Source organism: Mixophyes fleayi, chromosome 6 (genome assembly GCF_038048845.1).
Source record: "Mixophyes fleayi isolate aMixFle1 chromosome 6, aMixFle1.hap1, whole genome shotgun sequence".
Lineage (NCBI taxonomy): Eukaryota > Metazoa > Chordata > Amphibia > Anura > Limnodynastidae > Mixophyes > Mixophyes fleayi.
In genome coordinates, this window is record NC_134407.1 from 213706529 (window position 1) to 213721561 (window position 15033).

At 43.9% G+C, this 15033-nt stretch overlaps 1 protein-coding gene across 5 annotated transcripts in view; it reads right to left on the reverse strand.

The window, feature by feature from the left end:
• Positions 1-15033, reverse strand: part of LOC142159781 (uncharacterized) — a 325690-nt gene that overhangs the window by 247112 nt on the left and 63545 nt on the right. For 3 of the 5 annotated variants that reach the window (XM_075214504.1, XM_075214503.1, XM_075214499.1), the window contains exons 3-5: positions 12379-12476; positions 12125-12236; positions 11792-11889 (exon numbers count right to left, since the gene is read on the reverse strand). The exons of 1 other annotated variant lie outside the window; for it this stretch is intronic. In XM_075214504.1, coding sequence (XP_075070605.1) covers positions 11792-11889; positions 12125-12236; positions 12379-12476 — 308 coding nt within the window. The remainder of the gene's footprint in view (positions 1-11791; positions 11890-12124; positions 12237-12378; positions 12477-15033) is intronic. One more of the 5 variants, XM_075214500.1, reaches the window with a different exon arrangement.

A 15033-nucleotide genomic window follows, 5' to 3' on the forward strand; every position in this document is an offset into this window, starting at 1 on the left:
TACCAGACCCTTTTTTTTGCATGTTAATCATTAAGTGCTATAAACTGGCATAGTGGTATCGGCTGTTTTCTGATTGTGCACATGTGCAGTTTGATATATAATATAATGCCATTCTACTTTTTGGCACATGCGCAAAGTGGTCGTTAGATCTCCGATGACGCGCAAATACAATGTGACAATTTCCCGGTTTATTGCGCACATGCAAAATGGCGCAACGCACACTTCCGGTTTCGAGTACACACACGCAAAATGGCGCAGTCCACTATATTAAGGGATGCGGTTATGGCATCTCTTATTCTACATTCTCCTGATGAAGTCTGGTGTTGGTACCACGAAACGCGTTGAGAGGTTATTACTACTATTCATGTGTATCCTGGATCACTTTGTGCCATCTATCTGATCCATGATTGCTGTACAGATAAGCTGGTTATCTGCTACTTTATTAAATGCACAATAGCTACTCACATGTAAATTGTATTATTGAGACATTACAGCTGTGGTTTCCATCTTTGCTCCATTCCTGAGGCACCCACTATATGCGGGATTATGGGAAGTGTGTGACCTGTTTTCTTTTGGGATATCCAACTTGATAAGCCTTAAAGATCTTCATTCTGGTACGCATATCCACACACAAGAGTGTCTGGTGTGTTAATTGGATCTTTTTACTGCACATAGACCTTTGGTCCATCTCTCTGGTGATAAGGTTTTATTTTACTCTGGACCTCCCTTGGTCCTAATTTATATTACAATACTACACTATTGTGCGCCCTTGTCTTCTTTTATCCTCTATTTCTATATTATCTCCACACCACACCGCTTGGTTTTTGGAGGACTAGCAGCCGCCTGCAAATGGGAAGTGTGTGTTTTTTTATAAAAAGACCTTTTAACAAAAGACTCTTTATCATTTGGACTTGTGATATTTTTGCTCTCCATTATCCACTGATAATCTGTTGAAGCGCCCCTACGTGGTATCTTGCTTTGTCAATATATTTATATATATATATATATATATATATACACACACAAACATACATATATACACACACACAAACACACACATATATACACACACACACACACACATATATACATACATATATATATATATATATATATATATATATATATTATATATATTTTTCATATCTCTATCTTTAATATCTCTCTCTCTCTCTCTCTCTAGATATATAACTATATAAATACATTTTGGAAGGTTTTCCCATAACCACACCTACTTATTACATCTTAGCTAGCAGATTCTAGATATAAGCATTCAGCATTATGCCTGCACCTATCTATATATATCATGAAAAATATGGGGAGGGGATGAAATACATTTGGCTCTCTTGAAGAGAATTATATTTAGGAATTATATTCTATGATGCCTAATGGCCTCAGTGGGGGTACAGACAAAGCTTCATTTTTGGGCTCAGGTCAGTCACCATGCAATTAATTGTTTTTACTTTTTGGACTCCCTACCAGGCATAACTAATGGGATAATTTCCTACTCAGCTGAGCATAGAGTGAGTGGAGATTGTATCCTTTAAGATTTTTTATGTGCTCACCCCAGGGCCGGATTTACCGCTAGGCAACCTAGGCAGCTGCCTAGGGCCTAGCGGCTCTCAGGGGGCCCAGATGGGAGGGACATGAGAAAAAATAAATAAAATTGCAGCCCCTCCCCCGTCTCGCGCACCCGAAGCCCACATCCACCACCCCCCCCCCCTCCGAGACGGGGGAGGGGCTGGTGTGGTGGCTGGTCTCCTCCCTCCTCTGTGTGGCCTGCTCTTTGTCACATGGGGCATGCACCACATGACAGTTGCCATCCCATGTGTGAAGAGAGGGAAGAGTGCACAGCTTGTGGATGGAAAAAGGTAAGTTGGGGGGGGGTAGTATATTGCTATATTGTGTGTGTGGCCACTGTGTGTGTGTGTGAGGGGCCACTGTGTGTGTATTATGTGTATGTGTGAGGTGCCACTGTTTGTGCATTATGTGTGTGTGTGAGGGGCCACTGTGTGTGTATTATGTGTGTGTGTGAGGGGCCACTGTGTGTGTGTATTATATGTGTGTGGGGCCACTGTGTGTGTGGGGCCACTGTGTGTGTGTATTATGTGTGTGTGTGAGGGGCCACTGTGTGTGTGTGAGGGGCCACTGTGTATTTATATTATGTGTGCGTGAGGGGCCACTGTGTGTGTGTATTATGTGTGTGTGTGGGGCCACTGTGTGTGTGTGTGTGGGGCCACTGTGTGTGTGTATTATGTGTGTGAGGGGCCACTGTGTGTGTGTGTGAGGGGCCACTGTGTATTTATATTATGTGTGCGTGAGGGGCTGTTTGTGGGAGGGAAATAGGTTTATTTTTTAAATGGTAACACTATTAATGTAATGTTTTGGTTGAAGGGAGGCCTACTTATAAAATGTGGGTGCTATATTGATTTAACACTGGGGCTGGTTGGAGTTTAATAAATTTCATCTACCCATTTTTTTTCTCCAAATAGAGTCTCCAGGATCCAGACAAGCAGCAGCTGATCTAAAGACACAGCAGACACAAGCCGTGAAAGTGATGAGAACAGATAGGAGAGAGCAGGGCAGTCTGCCAACTATCCTGAATCTGGTGGGATTTATATTACGAGGAGGTCTGACTTGTTTAAATGTTGCACTATGGGATTCATGCAGAAGACGGACATATTAACATGATTATTACATTTCAGCACTTTTTCATGTTTCTGTAGGTAGATGGCTGCAGTCAGTAACTGTAGTGGCGGACGGTCTGTGACGGGGTAGTGATAGGAGACTGCTGGTTTTTCATTACTGGGCTTGCTAACCATGAACTGCAGTTTCTTTACATGTTTAATTATGATTAATACCTAAGTTAAGTTAAAGATAAAGTACAATTTGTGTGAATTGAAAGGTAAGCAGTGGTGGAAGTGGGGTGTATATGGTAGTAGGCCATACCGCTACTTCTCCTACTGCCTTCATTGTAAAATAATACAATTCCATTCACTTGTTTACATTCCCATTACATTTTTTATACCGTCACTTCTAAATTTATACTTCAACCACTGAGCTTAATATTCATCGTATGGAGCATATTATTAGTATACTTCAAAATTCTGCTAGATCCTTTGACAAAATATGGGGTCCATGGTCATTATTCTTTTAACTGCTGGGACCTCAGTGTGATGCAGTGTAATGATAAGGAGGGCACAGTGTGATGAGAGGGACAGTAATGAGGGGCCGCAGTGTGATGCAGTGTAATGATAAGGAGGGCACAGTGTGATGAGAGGGACAGTAAGGAGGGGCCACAGTGTGATGTAGTGTAATGATAAGGAGGGCACAGTGTGATGCAGTGTAATGATAAGGAGGGCACAGTGTGATGAGAGGGACAGTAATGAGGGGCCGCAGTGTAATGATAAAGGAGGGCACAGTGTAATGAGAGAGACAGTAATGAGGGGCCACAGTGTGATGCAGTGTAATGATAAAGGAGGGCACAGTGTGATGAGAGGGACAGTAATGAGGGGCCGCAGTGTGATGCAGTGTAATGATAAAGGAGAGCACAGTGTGAGGAGAGGGACAGTAATGAGGGGCCGCAGTGTAATGATAAAGGAGGGCACAGTGTAATGAGAGAGACAGTAATGAGGAGCCACAGTGTGATGCAGTGTAATGATAAAGGAGGGCACAGTGTGATGAGAGGGACAGTAATGAGGGGCCGCAGTGTGATGCAGTGTAATGATAAAGGAGAGCACAGTGTGAGGAGAGGGACAGTAATGAGGGGCCGCAGTGTAATGATAAAGGAGGACACAGTGTAATGAGAGGGACAGTAATGAGGGGCCGCAGTGTGATGTTACAGTGTAATGATAAAGGAAGGCACAGTGTGATGAGAGGGACAGTAATGAGGGGCCGCAGTGTGATGCAGTGTAATGATAAAGGAGAGCACAGTGTAATGAGAGGGACAGTAATGAGGGGCCGCAGTGTGATGTAGTGTAATGATAAAGGAGAGCCCAGTGTGAGGAGAGGGACAGTAATGAGGGGCCGCAGTGTGATGCAGTGTAATGATAAAGGAGAGCCCAGTGTGAGGAGAGGGACAGTAATGAGGGGCCGCAGTGTGATGATACAGAGTAATGATAAAGGAGGACACAGTGTGATGAGAGGGACAGTAATGAGGGGCCGCAGTGTGATGATACAGAGTAATGATAAAGGAGGGCACAGTGTGATGAGAGGGACAATAATGAGGGGATGCAGTGTAATGATAAGGAGGGCACAGTGTGATGAGTGGGACAGTAATGAGGGGCCGCAGTGTGATGCAGTGTAATGATAAAGGAGGGCACAGTGTAATGCAGTGTAATGATAAAGGAGGGCACAGTGTGATGAGAGGGACAGTAATGAGGGACCACAGTGTGATGCAGTGTAATGATAAAGGAGAGCACAGTGTGATGAGAGGGACAGTAATGAGGGGCCGCAGTGTGATGTAGTGTAATGATAAAGGAGGGCACAGTGTAATGCAGTGTAATGATAAAGGAGGGCACAGTGTGAGGAGAGGGACAGTAATGAGGGACCACAGTGTGATGCAGTGTAATGATAAAGGAGAGCACAGTGTGATGAGAGGGACAGTAATGAGGGGCCGCAGTGTGATGTAGTGTAATGATAAAGGAGAGCACAGTGTGATGAGAGGGACAGTAATGAGGGGCCGCAGTGTGATGCAGTGTAATGATAAAGGAGGGCACAGTGTAATGCAGTGTAATGATAAAGGAGGGCACAGTGTGAGGAGAGGGACAGTAATGAGGGACCACAGTGTGATGCAGTGTAATGATAAAGGAGAGCACAGTGTGATGAGAGGGACAGTAATGAGGGGCCGCAGTGTGATGTAGTGTAATGATAAAGGAGGGCACAGTGTAATGCAGTGTAATGATAAAGGAGGGCACAGTGTGATGAGTGGGACAGTAATGAGGGGCCGCAGTGTGATGCAGTGTAATGATAAAGGAGGACACAGTGTGATGAGAGGGACAGTAATGAGGGGCCGCAGTGTGATGCAGTGTAATGATAAAGGAGGACACAGTGTGATGAGAGGGACAGTAATGAGGGGCCGCAGTGTGATGCAGGAGGAGAAGCGTGATGTGGGGGGGGGGGGGGGGGGGGGTTGGGGCAAACCAATATCTTCCCTAGGGCCCCTGAGGTCTAAATCCAGCTCTGGTTCACCCCACCTTTCTTTTCATTATCTGGAGGTTCTCTCTATATATTGTTATTTGCATGTGCACCAAATATACACAGTTCTCCGAGTTACATGTGATGAATTCAATCATTTTATAAGTGTTACCTGTCGTGGATGACCTAATCTCATAGATATTATTATATTCACAGGATTTACACATAACTAGTTCCCCTAATGTAGATTTGGATAGACTGCATTTTACTAAATGGTTTCTTAGACTGGATGCTTTTCTACATACAAATGTTGGTACAAGTGAAGTTATACAGAGTTAATAACAACCAATGTAGACGGATTATTCTCTCCATTTCGTCTTGAATTGGGAATTGTATTGAGTAATAAATGGAATATCATCTATGCCTGTTTAAGACTTATGTTTAGTAAGTGCATGAACAAAGGACGCAGAGTGTGTACCGCACATTGTAAGTGTTCTGAGGAATAAAACACACTTGGAAATTCTCATTTTAAATACGGAAATTGACATGGTCACACGGTGATCACATACTACACTATATCATTTTTAATGTTTAAATGTCATGCGAGAATAAATTCTGAATCTAAAAAGGGAAACAGGAATTTGGATCTCTTACGATTCCTAGTACGAACTCAGGGAGAGGCAATAGTGTTTTATTTAAGGCAGAGATACACAGGAAGCCAATCAGTCAGACAATAGTAGACAGCAACTCCGTTCATAGGAATTGCAGGTTTCAATGGCAGAAATAGCAGGTATACTCCGATAACACAAACAGGTACAGATACAGTGAATGGCAAGACTAGTCCATAGAAGCAGCAGGTTCCAAGATATAAAGGGTAAACTGGATCTCAGGGTAAACAGGTTTACCAGGTATATCTCTGATGACACTATCAAGTTTAGATTCAGGGTCAAGGAGACAGAGTTACCCAATTGCGAGGAGACACAAGGCACTAGATAATGGAGAGCGGCATCAGGATTCCAGACAGCCTGTCGTCACGAGGCACCAGATAACGGAGACAGATATCAGAATTAAAGATAGCCAGAAGGCAGAGATTGATGCCCAAGAGATATAAGCAAAGGAGGGTCAGGCAAGCCAAAGGGTCAGAAGCCGGTTGGTCCACAAAAGTACCAGAGATTAGGCAAGAGGAAAGTCAAATCAAAGCCAGGAGCCAGGGTCAACAGCAGTGGGGCAAAAAACGGCAGAGCAGGCAGGAATCAACACCAAGAAGGTCAGGATAACCCTCAGGGTTTCAAAGACAACCAGCTGCAGCAGCAAAGACAATTGATGAACTGCACAGGCTACAGGGAAAGGCAATCTCTTGAAGGCCAGCCACAGGTTATTAGCATCCAGGAGTTAATGTGATTAACTCTTGAAGGTTAGGAGAGTGGTCCGAGTACAACAGCAGCACCTCTGGCAGTACAGAGGTACTGCAGACCAATTACAACATAATGGCAGAGTCCTAACAGGACCAAGAGGGAAATGGAAAAACTTGCATTCATATCCAACCTAATGAACTGTAAAGAATTGACTTTCTAACTTTATAAAAATTCATGAATCATAAGTGAATAATTGTTTGTATCCATCACAAGCTACATAATAGAAAAGAGAAGGATCTGCGCTGAACTCCAATCTTGGCAAGAGCAGCACTACTCAGGAATCCCTTCCTGTATGCCATGCAAAAAAATGAACAAATGTACTGCGCTCAATTACCTAGGTCCCACTAAATGATTAAAATAATGTCTAAAATACTGATAGGTTGATGTGAAGAATGCTATATGGCATCAATGGTGAACCATTTATGCCATATAGCATTCCGCGCAGCCCAAGATGCCCCAACCGAAGAGGTAGAATGGGCAACAATACGCTCTGGCACAGGGCGGCTAGTACTGACATAAGCTTGCTTAATGGCCAGGGTAATCCACCTAGCAATAGATTGCTTAGACGCTGACCATCCACGTCTAGAACAATCAAATAAACCAAATAATGTATCAGTCTTACGAATCTTTGCCGTTCTTTTAACGTAAATTCGTAAAGCCCTAACCACATCCAAAACTCTCATGTTTCATGTTCCGGATGCCTGAGAATCCTCTTTGAATACCGGAACTACTATGTCCTGATTTACATGGAAACCAGACACCACCTTAGGCAGAAAAGATGGAACTGTTCTCAAAACTGCATCATCATGAAAGACCAGATAAGGTTCACGACAGGATAAAGCCCCCAGCTCCGAGGCCCTGCGAGCTAAGGCAATAGCCAGAAGAAAAACCACTTTCCAAGTTAGAAATCGTAACTCTACTGAATGTAACGGTTCGAACGGGGGCTCCAGCGGCATATTAAGGCCCAAATTAAGATCCCAAGGAGCCGTTGGATGAACATAGGGGGGCTGAATGTGAAGCACCCCCTGTAAAAAAGTCTTAACATCCGCAATCTCAGCCAAACGTCTGTGGAAATACACTGACAGAGCCGATACCTGAACTTTTAAAGTTCCCAAACGAAAACCTCCATCCAAATCATCTTGTAGAAAAGTAAGAAATCTGGTAAGATGGAAGGATTTTGAAGTGTAATCCTTCTTCTTACACCACTTTATATACGTATGTCATATTCGGTGATAAATCTGAGCCGAGACTGGTTTTCTAGCTCTGAGGAGAGTATCCACTACCCTCAGAGAGAACCCTCTAGATTTTCACAGACTGGCTTCAAGAGCCATGCCATTAAATTCAGCCGGGTTAGATTTTGATACAAGAATGGACCCTGAATCAGGAGATCTTTCTGAAGCGGTAACCGGAACCCCGGACCTATTGCCATAAGAAGGATTTCTGGATACCAGACTCTTCGTGGCCAAGCTGGAACCACCAGAATGACTGGTTGCCCTCCCTGCTTGACTCTCCGAAGGACCCTGGGAATCACTGATATGGGGGGAAACAGGTAACCTAACCTGAAGTCCCATGGCATTGTCAACACATCCACTGCTACTGCAAGTGGATCTCTTGTTCTTGCGCAAAACTCTGGAGCTTTCCTGTTGGCGCGTGACGCCATCAGATCTCTATCCGGAAGTCCCCACCTGTCTACCAATGACTGAAACACTTCTGGATGAAGAGCCCACTCTCCCGGCAGAACTTCGTGCCGACTTAGATAGTCTGCTTGACAGTTCTGGATTCCTGGTATGAAAACCGCTGACAGGGAGGGCACGTATCTTTCGGCCCAAGCCAAAAATCTGGAACGTCTGGAAGAAAATGAACAGAGTATGAAAGGGGCAGTGTAAAACAAGGGAAACTGATGAAGGGGAACAGTATGATGATGAAGGAGGGCACAGTGTGATGATGCAGTTTGGGAACCACTGCACTAAACAATAAACACTTAATAATGTCTAACTTAATGAACCAAGATTAAATAAAAGAATATCAGTGTATAAGATCCACACAGCTTATATACAGATAATATAGTTCAGTGTCATTTTGCATTTGGTGGAACTTCAATTGTCTTACTGTCACTCACCGGAGTGTGAGTGCCTCCACTCTGGTACGTGGTTCTCCATCTTTCCCGCTCACACCTGTGTGGAACCGCGGCCGTCCGCCATCCTGTCGCACTGGGCATGCGCAGGTCCCTTTAACAACTACACCTGACCACTAATGTGATTGATGGATCAATCACCCCTCCCTACTTAAGGCACCTGCAGCCTTAGGTAGTGGCCCGATCTTGAGGTCTCACTCCCAGTGATTCTCTATAGGAAGTAGACCAGATCTTTTGGGAATAAGATACACACAGGCGGGTAATGAAGAAATATAGAATTAAGAGTTGTGAGTTGAAAAGAGCTATTTTCTATCTATTCCCGGCTTTATATTACTTAGCCAGGAAAAGGCGAATACTCCGTTGGAACGCAGATCGGATGTACGTTTCATACCGGATATGCTTTCCATATCTGGTTAAGTTTAATTCTAAAAATACACATTGCATTGTAAGTTTGAGAGATTATATAAAGGAATAATCGAAATCGCCCCAAAGATATAAATATTAAGAAGGAGATTCTGCATGAGAACTTTGCACTGATGTGTAAGTTGTCATAATATGTATATGTAGTAACCATTTATATTTGGACTCATTGATTATAGAATGTTGGCTCATACAGATTATATGGCTAATACATAAATGGTAAATTGTTCTGATGGAGATAAAGAAAAAATATTTGGATAATTGTTAACAATTGTATATGGTCAAATATGACCTTTGAACCGTGTGATTGAACCATGTGATTGAAGGGTCAGATGGTATATAAGGGAGGAAATTGAGACATAGACCATATCCTTGAGAAAGACCAGAAGGTTGAAACGCGTTGGTTAATAAGGCCTAAAGAACTGAAGGGGCGATATAAGGATCATCTACCAGGATTTTATATTCAGAGGAAGAAGTGATGCAAAGATCCTGGGATTTGCAAAAACTTGTACCATGCGCAACACCTAAGAATATCTGGTAGGAATCCATCTGATCCATAGAACCCAAGAAGTTCATTTTTGTATTTTTATATGTTCTATGATTTATATTTTATATATAATTTAAATTTTATTTGCAAACAAATATGCAAAATTAAAAGATTTTATATTGGGATATTTTTGATATCTTATGTCAAGACTGGAGAAGTATCATCTATCACCAAAGAGATTAGAAAGTTATACATACAACGCTCACTAAATCACACTTATCTTGCGAGTATATGCACAAAAGGGATGATAAATCCTGAAAAAAGCTTCATGCTGTGGAAAGAGACACATTTAGGAAATTTATATTGTTATTAGAGACACCGGTTTAATATTGAAGTTTGAATGTAATATTTAGAAGGGATTCAAAGGATAAGGATTCTCAAGAATATAATACAATATTTTGTTCACACTTTAATTATACAGTATTACGCTATGTATTTGTTATTTGTTTCATTCACATGAATGTTCAAATGGGGGAAGGACTTAATTTCAAGAAAAGTCTGAACTCCACAAAATTATAAGTATTAGTATATACTTTTTTATTTAATTTGTCACTTATTAAGAACACCTAATCACCCCTCCCTACTTAAGGCACCTGCAGCCTTAGGTAGTGGCCCGATCTTGAGGTCTCACTCCCAGTGATTCTCTATAGGTGTGTGCAGTTTCCAAACTGCTTCCAGCTCTACTCCTGTGTGCAGTTTCCAAACTGCTTCCAGCTCTACTCCTGTGTGCAGTTTCCAAACTGCTTCCAGCTCTACTCCTGTGTGCAGTTTCCAAACTGCTTCCAGCTCTACTCCTGTGTGCAGTTTCCAAGCTGCTTCCAGCTCTACTCCTGTGTGCAGTTTCCAAACTGCTTCCAGCTCTACTCCTGTGTGCAGTTTCCAAACTGCTTCCAGCTCTACTCCTGTGTGCAGTTTCCAAACTGCTTCCAGCTCTACTCCTGTGTGCAGTTTCCAAACTGCTTCCAGCTCTACTCCTGTGTGCAGTTTCCAAACTGCTTCCAGCTCTACTCCTGTGTGCAGTTTCCCAAACTGCTTCCAGCTCTACTCGTGTGTGCAGTTTCCAAACTGCTTCCAGCTCTACTCCTGTGTGCAGTTTCCCAAACTGCTTCCAGCTCTACTCGTGTGTGCAGTTTCCAAACTGCTTCCAGCTCTACTCGTGCTTCAGCTTCCACGCTGCTCCCTGCTCAACTCAGCGGCGGTTCCCATACCGCTACAATGCTTCACTTCTCAGCTGATTCCGGATCTACACAACTGGGTATGCGCTACTGACTATTGCCTATTGCTCGCATACCAGTTGCATCCATTGTTGTTTGCTGCACAGGGTACAGGTACCCATATAGACTGTGTTACTGCATTGCTTCATTTAGGACAAGCTTTCACTCAAGCTACGAAATCTCCTCACGCTACTACTTAGCGTTATTGTGCATATCTGCTGTGACCAGCTTCTCCTCCCTGCAAGGCATCTACTTCATACAGACTATTCATTGTGCCTTCCATCTCTGCCTCACAAGACATTGCTCTACTCGCGCTGTTTCCATACAGCCACAGTTTGCCTTTCAACGTCACTCTCCTGCACCTGGACAAGTCCTCATTCCTTCTCACAGCAGTGGTACAACTTGCTGCACGCAGACCACTGACTTCCCTGCTACCTACCCGCACCTGGACAAGTCCTCCTATCACAGCGGTGGTACAACTTGCTATACGCAGACCACTGACTCTCCTATTACCTACCTACCCCTGGACCAGACTCCTCACCATAGCGGTGGTACAACTTGCTGAACGCAGACCACCGACTACCCTGCTACCTACCTGCACCAGTACTATTCTTCCCATCACTACAGTGGTACAACTTGCTGTACGCAGACCACTGACTTCTCCTCTACCTACCATCACCTATCCACGTCCACTCCTCGTGTCTTCATTATCTTCAACCTCCAGTTTACTGCTCCAAGTCGCTGACTTTCCTCTAACCATAGCTGCAAGTCGCTGACTTCCTCAGACTATCTCTACTCTCCTGCTGTTGTGTCGCTCCAATCATTCACCTGCCTGCTTTGAGGTGCGTGCCATAACCCCGCCTCTCTAGCAGAGTTCCATCTGGTGAAACTCGGGTAAGCAACTCCTAGTGCCCGTGACACTTACCTGATATTCCTGTGGGATACTGGAATTTTCCTCTATACAGTCCTGAGAATAAAGAAGACGGGGACATCTCTCTGGGGTATTTCTGTTACTGGATCCATCTGTAGGAAACACACAGTGACTAAATACATTGTGTATATCTGATTATCAGATACTGTGTATCTAGGTGACTCTCATAACTGCTCTCTCCTTTACAATAAATGAAAGATGCAATAATTAATTACACAAACGGGCGTTCGTCTAACTCTGAATCAGGCCCTGTGTGTATATGATTATTCTGATGAGTCTTACAAAGGAGAATGTAACTCTTTTCTGTCTTTATTGTTTATTACTCACTTATGCTGATATCTGTAGGGGTTTCCTCCTCCTTACACTGCTGATCACCCCTCACATACGTCTCTTCTTCTCCGATTGTATCTTCTACTTTCATATCCATCAGGTCACAACTCTAAATTAGCCACAAAACAATAAAAATAATCAATAATGTCTGATTTAATGAATTAAGAGTAACCAGAAGATTATTAGTGTATAAGATCCACAAAGCTATTCTACAAATCAGATAGGGAAAGGTCACTTCGATATCCATCTACCGGATAGTCCTGTAGGATATTATGCTTTTCCGTTGTGTGATCCAGTGAATATAGAGGATGTGGACATCTCTCTGGGGTATCTCTGTTACTGGATCCATCTGTAGGAAAAGAGGATTTTTACTCACCATAAAAACCGTTTCTCTGACTCCATTGGGGAACACTGCGGTACATTGGGGTATAGTAGTTGGACTAGGAGTTTAGGCACTTATACTTGTTCAATACATACTCCTCCCCTATTATGCCCCTCCTCTGTCACAGTAAGCTCAGATTTGTATAACTAAGCAGAGAGGAAAAGCCAACAAGGCAAAAACCAGAACAAAGTAACTGAAAAGAGAACAGAAACATTATTCAGAGCAAGGGGAGGGAGCACAGTGTCCCCCTCTTTTCTCTTTCCAACCACAGGGGGACACTGCGGGACATACTAAAGCTGCCTCCTAAGGGAGCGATTGCTCCTGAACGGCTGCACGCAACACCTTACGCCCATAACTTGCATCTGCGGATGCAAAGTCCTGCAACGTGTAGAATGAAAAGGTGTGGACAGACGACCACGTCTCCACAACTGCTCTGCCGAGGCACTGTGACGTGCCACTCACAATACATCCACAGCCCTGGTGGAATACGCCCTTAAGGATTCCGGCACAGGGCAAGGTGCATGGACATAAGCCAAGCGAATGGTGGAAGTGATCCAGCAAGCAATGGATCACTTTGAGGCAGACCAACCCCTCTTATGCGCATCATAGAGGATAAAAGTGTTGTTCATTTTTCGGACAGAAGATTGGCGATCAACATAACACCGAAGGGCATGAACGACATCCAAAAAAGGTAGAGTCTTATCCAAAGATGCTGAAGGACAGAATGCTGAAACAAGATCCTGATTCAAGTGGAACCAGGACGCCACCTCCAGAACAAATGAGGGATTAGCGGGGAGGACCTCCCTATCCTCATGGAAAACAAAGAATGGAGAATTGCAGTAAAGTGCTCCCAGCTTTGACACACGCCGAACAGAAGCAATGGCTAGGAGGAATACCGCCTTCCAAGTGACATAACATAGATTTACTGAATCCAAAGGCTCAAAAGGGAGCTCTAGTTAGAGCACTAAGCACGAGTTCGGGGTCCCATGGTTCCACGGGATGAACAAAAGGTGGCTGAACTTGTAAGACACGCTGAAGGAATGTCTGTACTTCCGGTAAAAGCACCAGCCGGCGCTGAAAATATATAGAGAGTACAGAAACCTGCAGTTTAAGAGAACCCAGACCCACCGGCAAAAAGGAGAGTACCCAGGGATGGCTGAAATGGGAAGTGTGAAACCATCGATATTCACACCAGAGGATGTATACCTTCCAGATCCGATGATAAATGGCTGAAAACAAAGATTTTCATCCTCTGATCATGGTACTCACTACCTACACTCTTCGAGAACCCCCTGAGCATTAAGGTCTCAACAGCCACACCGTCAAATTCAGCTGATATAAATAATGGCACAGAAAAGGGCCCTAAACGAGAAGGGCTGAACGAACCAGCAGACAGAAGGAAGGCTCCGCTGCTATTCTCTGAATGTCTGAGAACCATGCCCTGTGTGGCCAATTTGGAGCCACTAGAATCATGGGGATGCGCTCTCTTTTTAATGTTTTTACCAACCGTGGAAGCATTGGGAATGGAGGAAGCAGAAACACTAGACTGAAGTGCCATGAGATCATCATGACATCCGTGTACCCCACTCGAAAATTCCTCAACTTAATTCGGGCCCAAACAACGTGATACCATCAAAGGGCAAAGCTTCAATAGGTGCACTTGAAGTCCGCGTCCAACGCACAGAAGCGAAACTATAAGGTATAACGGGCCTCAATGATCAGGCCTGGGAACCTAGAGTTGACTGACACAGCATGAATAGATCCTTGACCCACATAATCGTAAGTCTCCTGGATGTGTTCTACTAATGTAAGAAGTTCAGTTCTACTTACATTTTCATGGAGACCTTTAACCAACTTTTCTGACTACAGCTGAATGGCTTTATAACAGAAGCTATAGACATGTTGGATATAAACAAGCTACCTGCCACTATGTAAGCCGAGTGGAGCATAATGTCACATTTCTTGTCCGTTGACTCCCGCAGAGAGACCCTGCCCTGCACAGGAAGAGCTGAAGACGTAGACAAATGAGCAACTGGGAGATCCACCCTATGGGTACCCTCCCATTTATCAAATTCCCTTATGGTAGTGGATAGAGATTTGAATATGCCCGTCATCTGATAATGTTTATTTGGTTTCTGCCAAGCGTCGGACACCATGTCCAAAAGCTGAGGGAAAAGGGGAAAACAAACAACCTGTTTCTTAGGTCTTTTGGAGAGAGAAAAGGAAGAGGGATCCTAAACTCTGCAAACCCTAATGAGTGTCTGACCCCCAGAATAAGATTATTTACATTGTGCACAGATGCAGACTACTTTGAGCCTATTGCATCTTCTCCATCCGATTCTAAAATCAACTCGACATCTTTCGTTGACAAGTGCCCCCGGACAGGGGGCCTGAAAAGAGTGCGGAATGATGCGCTTACTTCTGTGGGAGACAGTAAGCGAGCATGTCAAACCCTGGGTGGATTCGGTCAGAGATACTGGCAATCCTGCCTCAGCCTGGGAAGAACCACCTGATATAGGCAGAG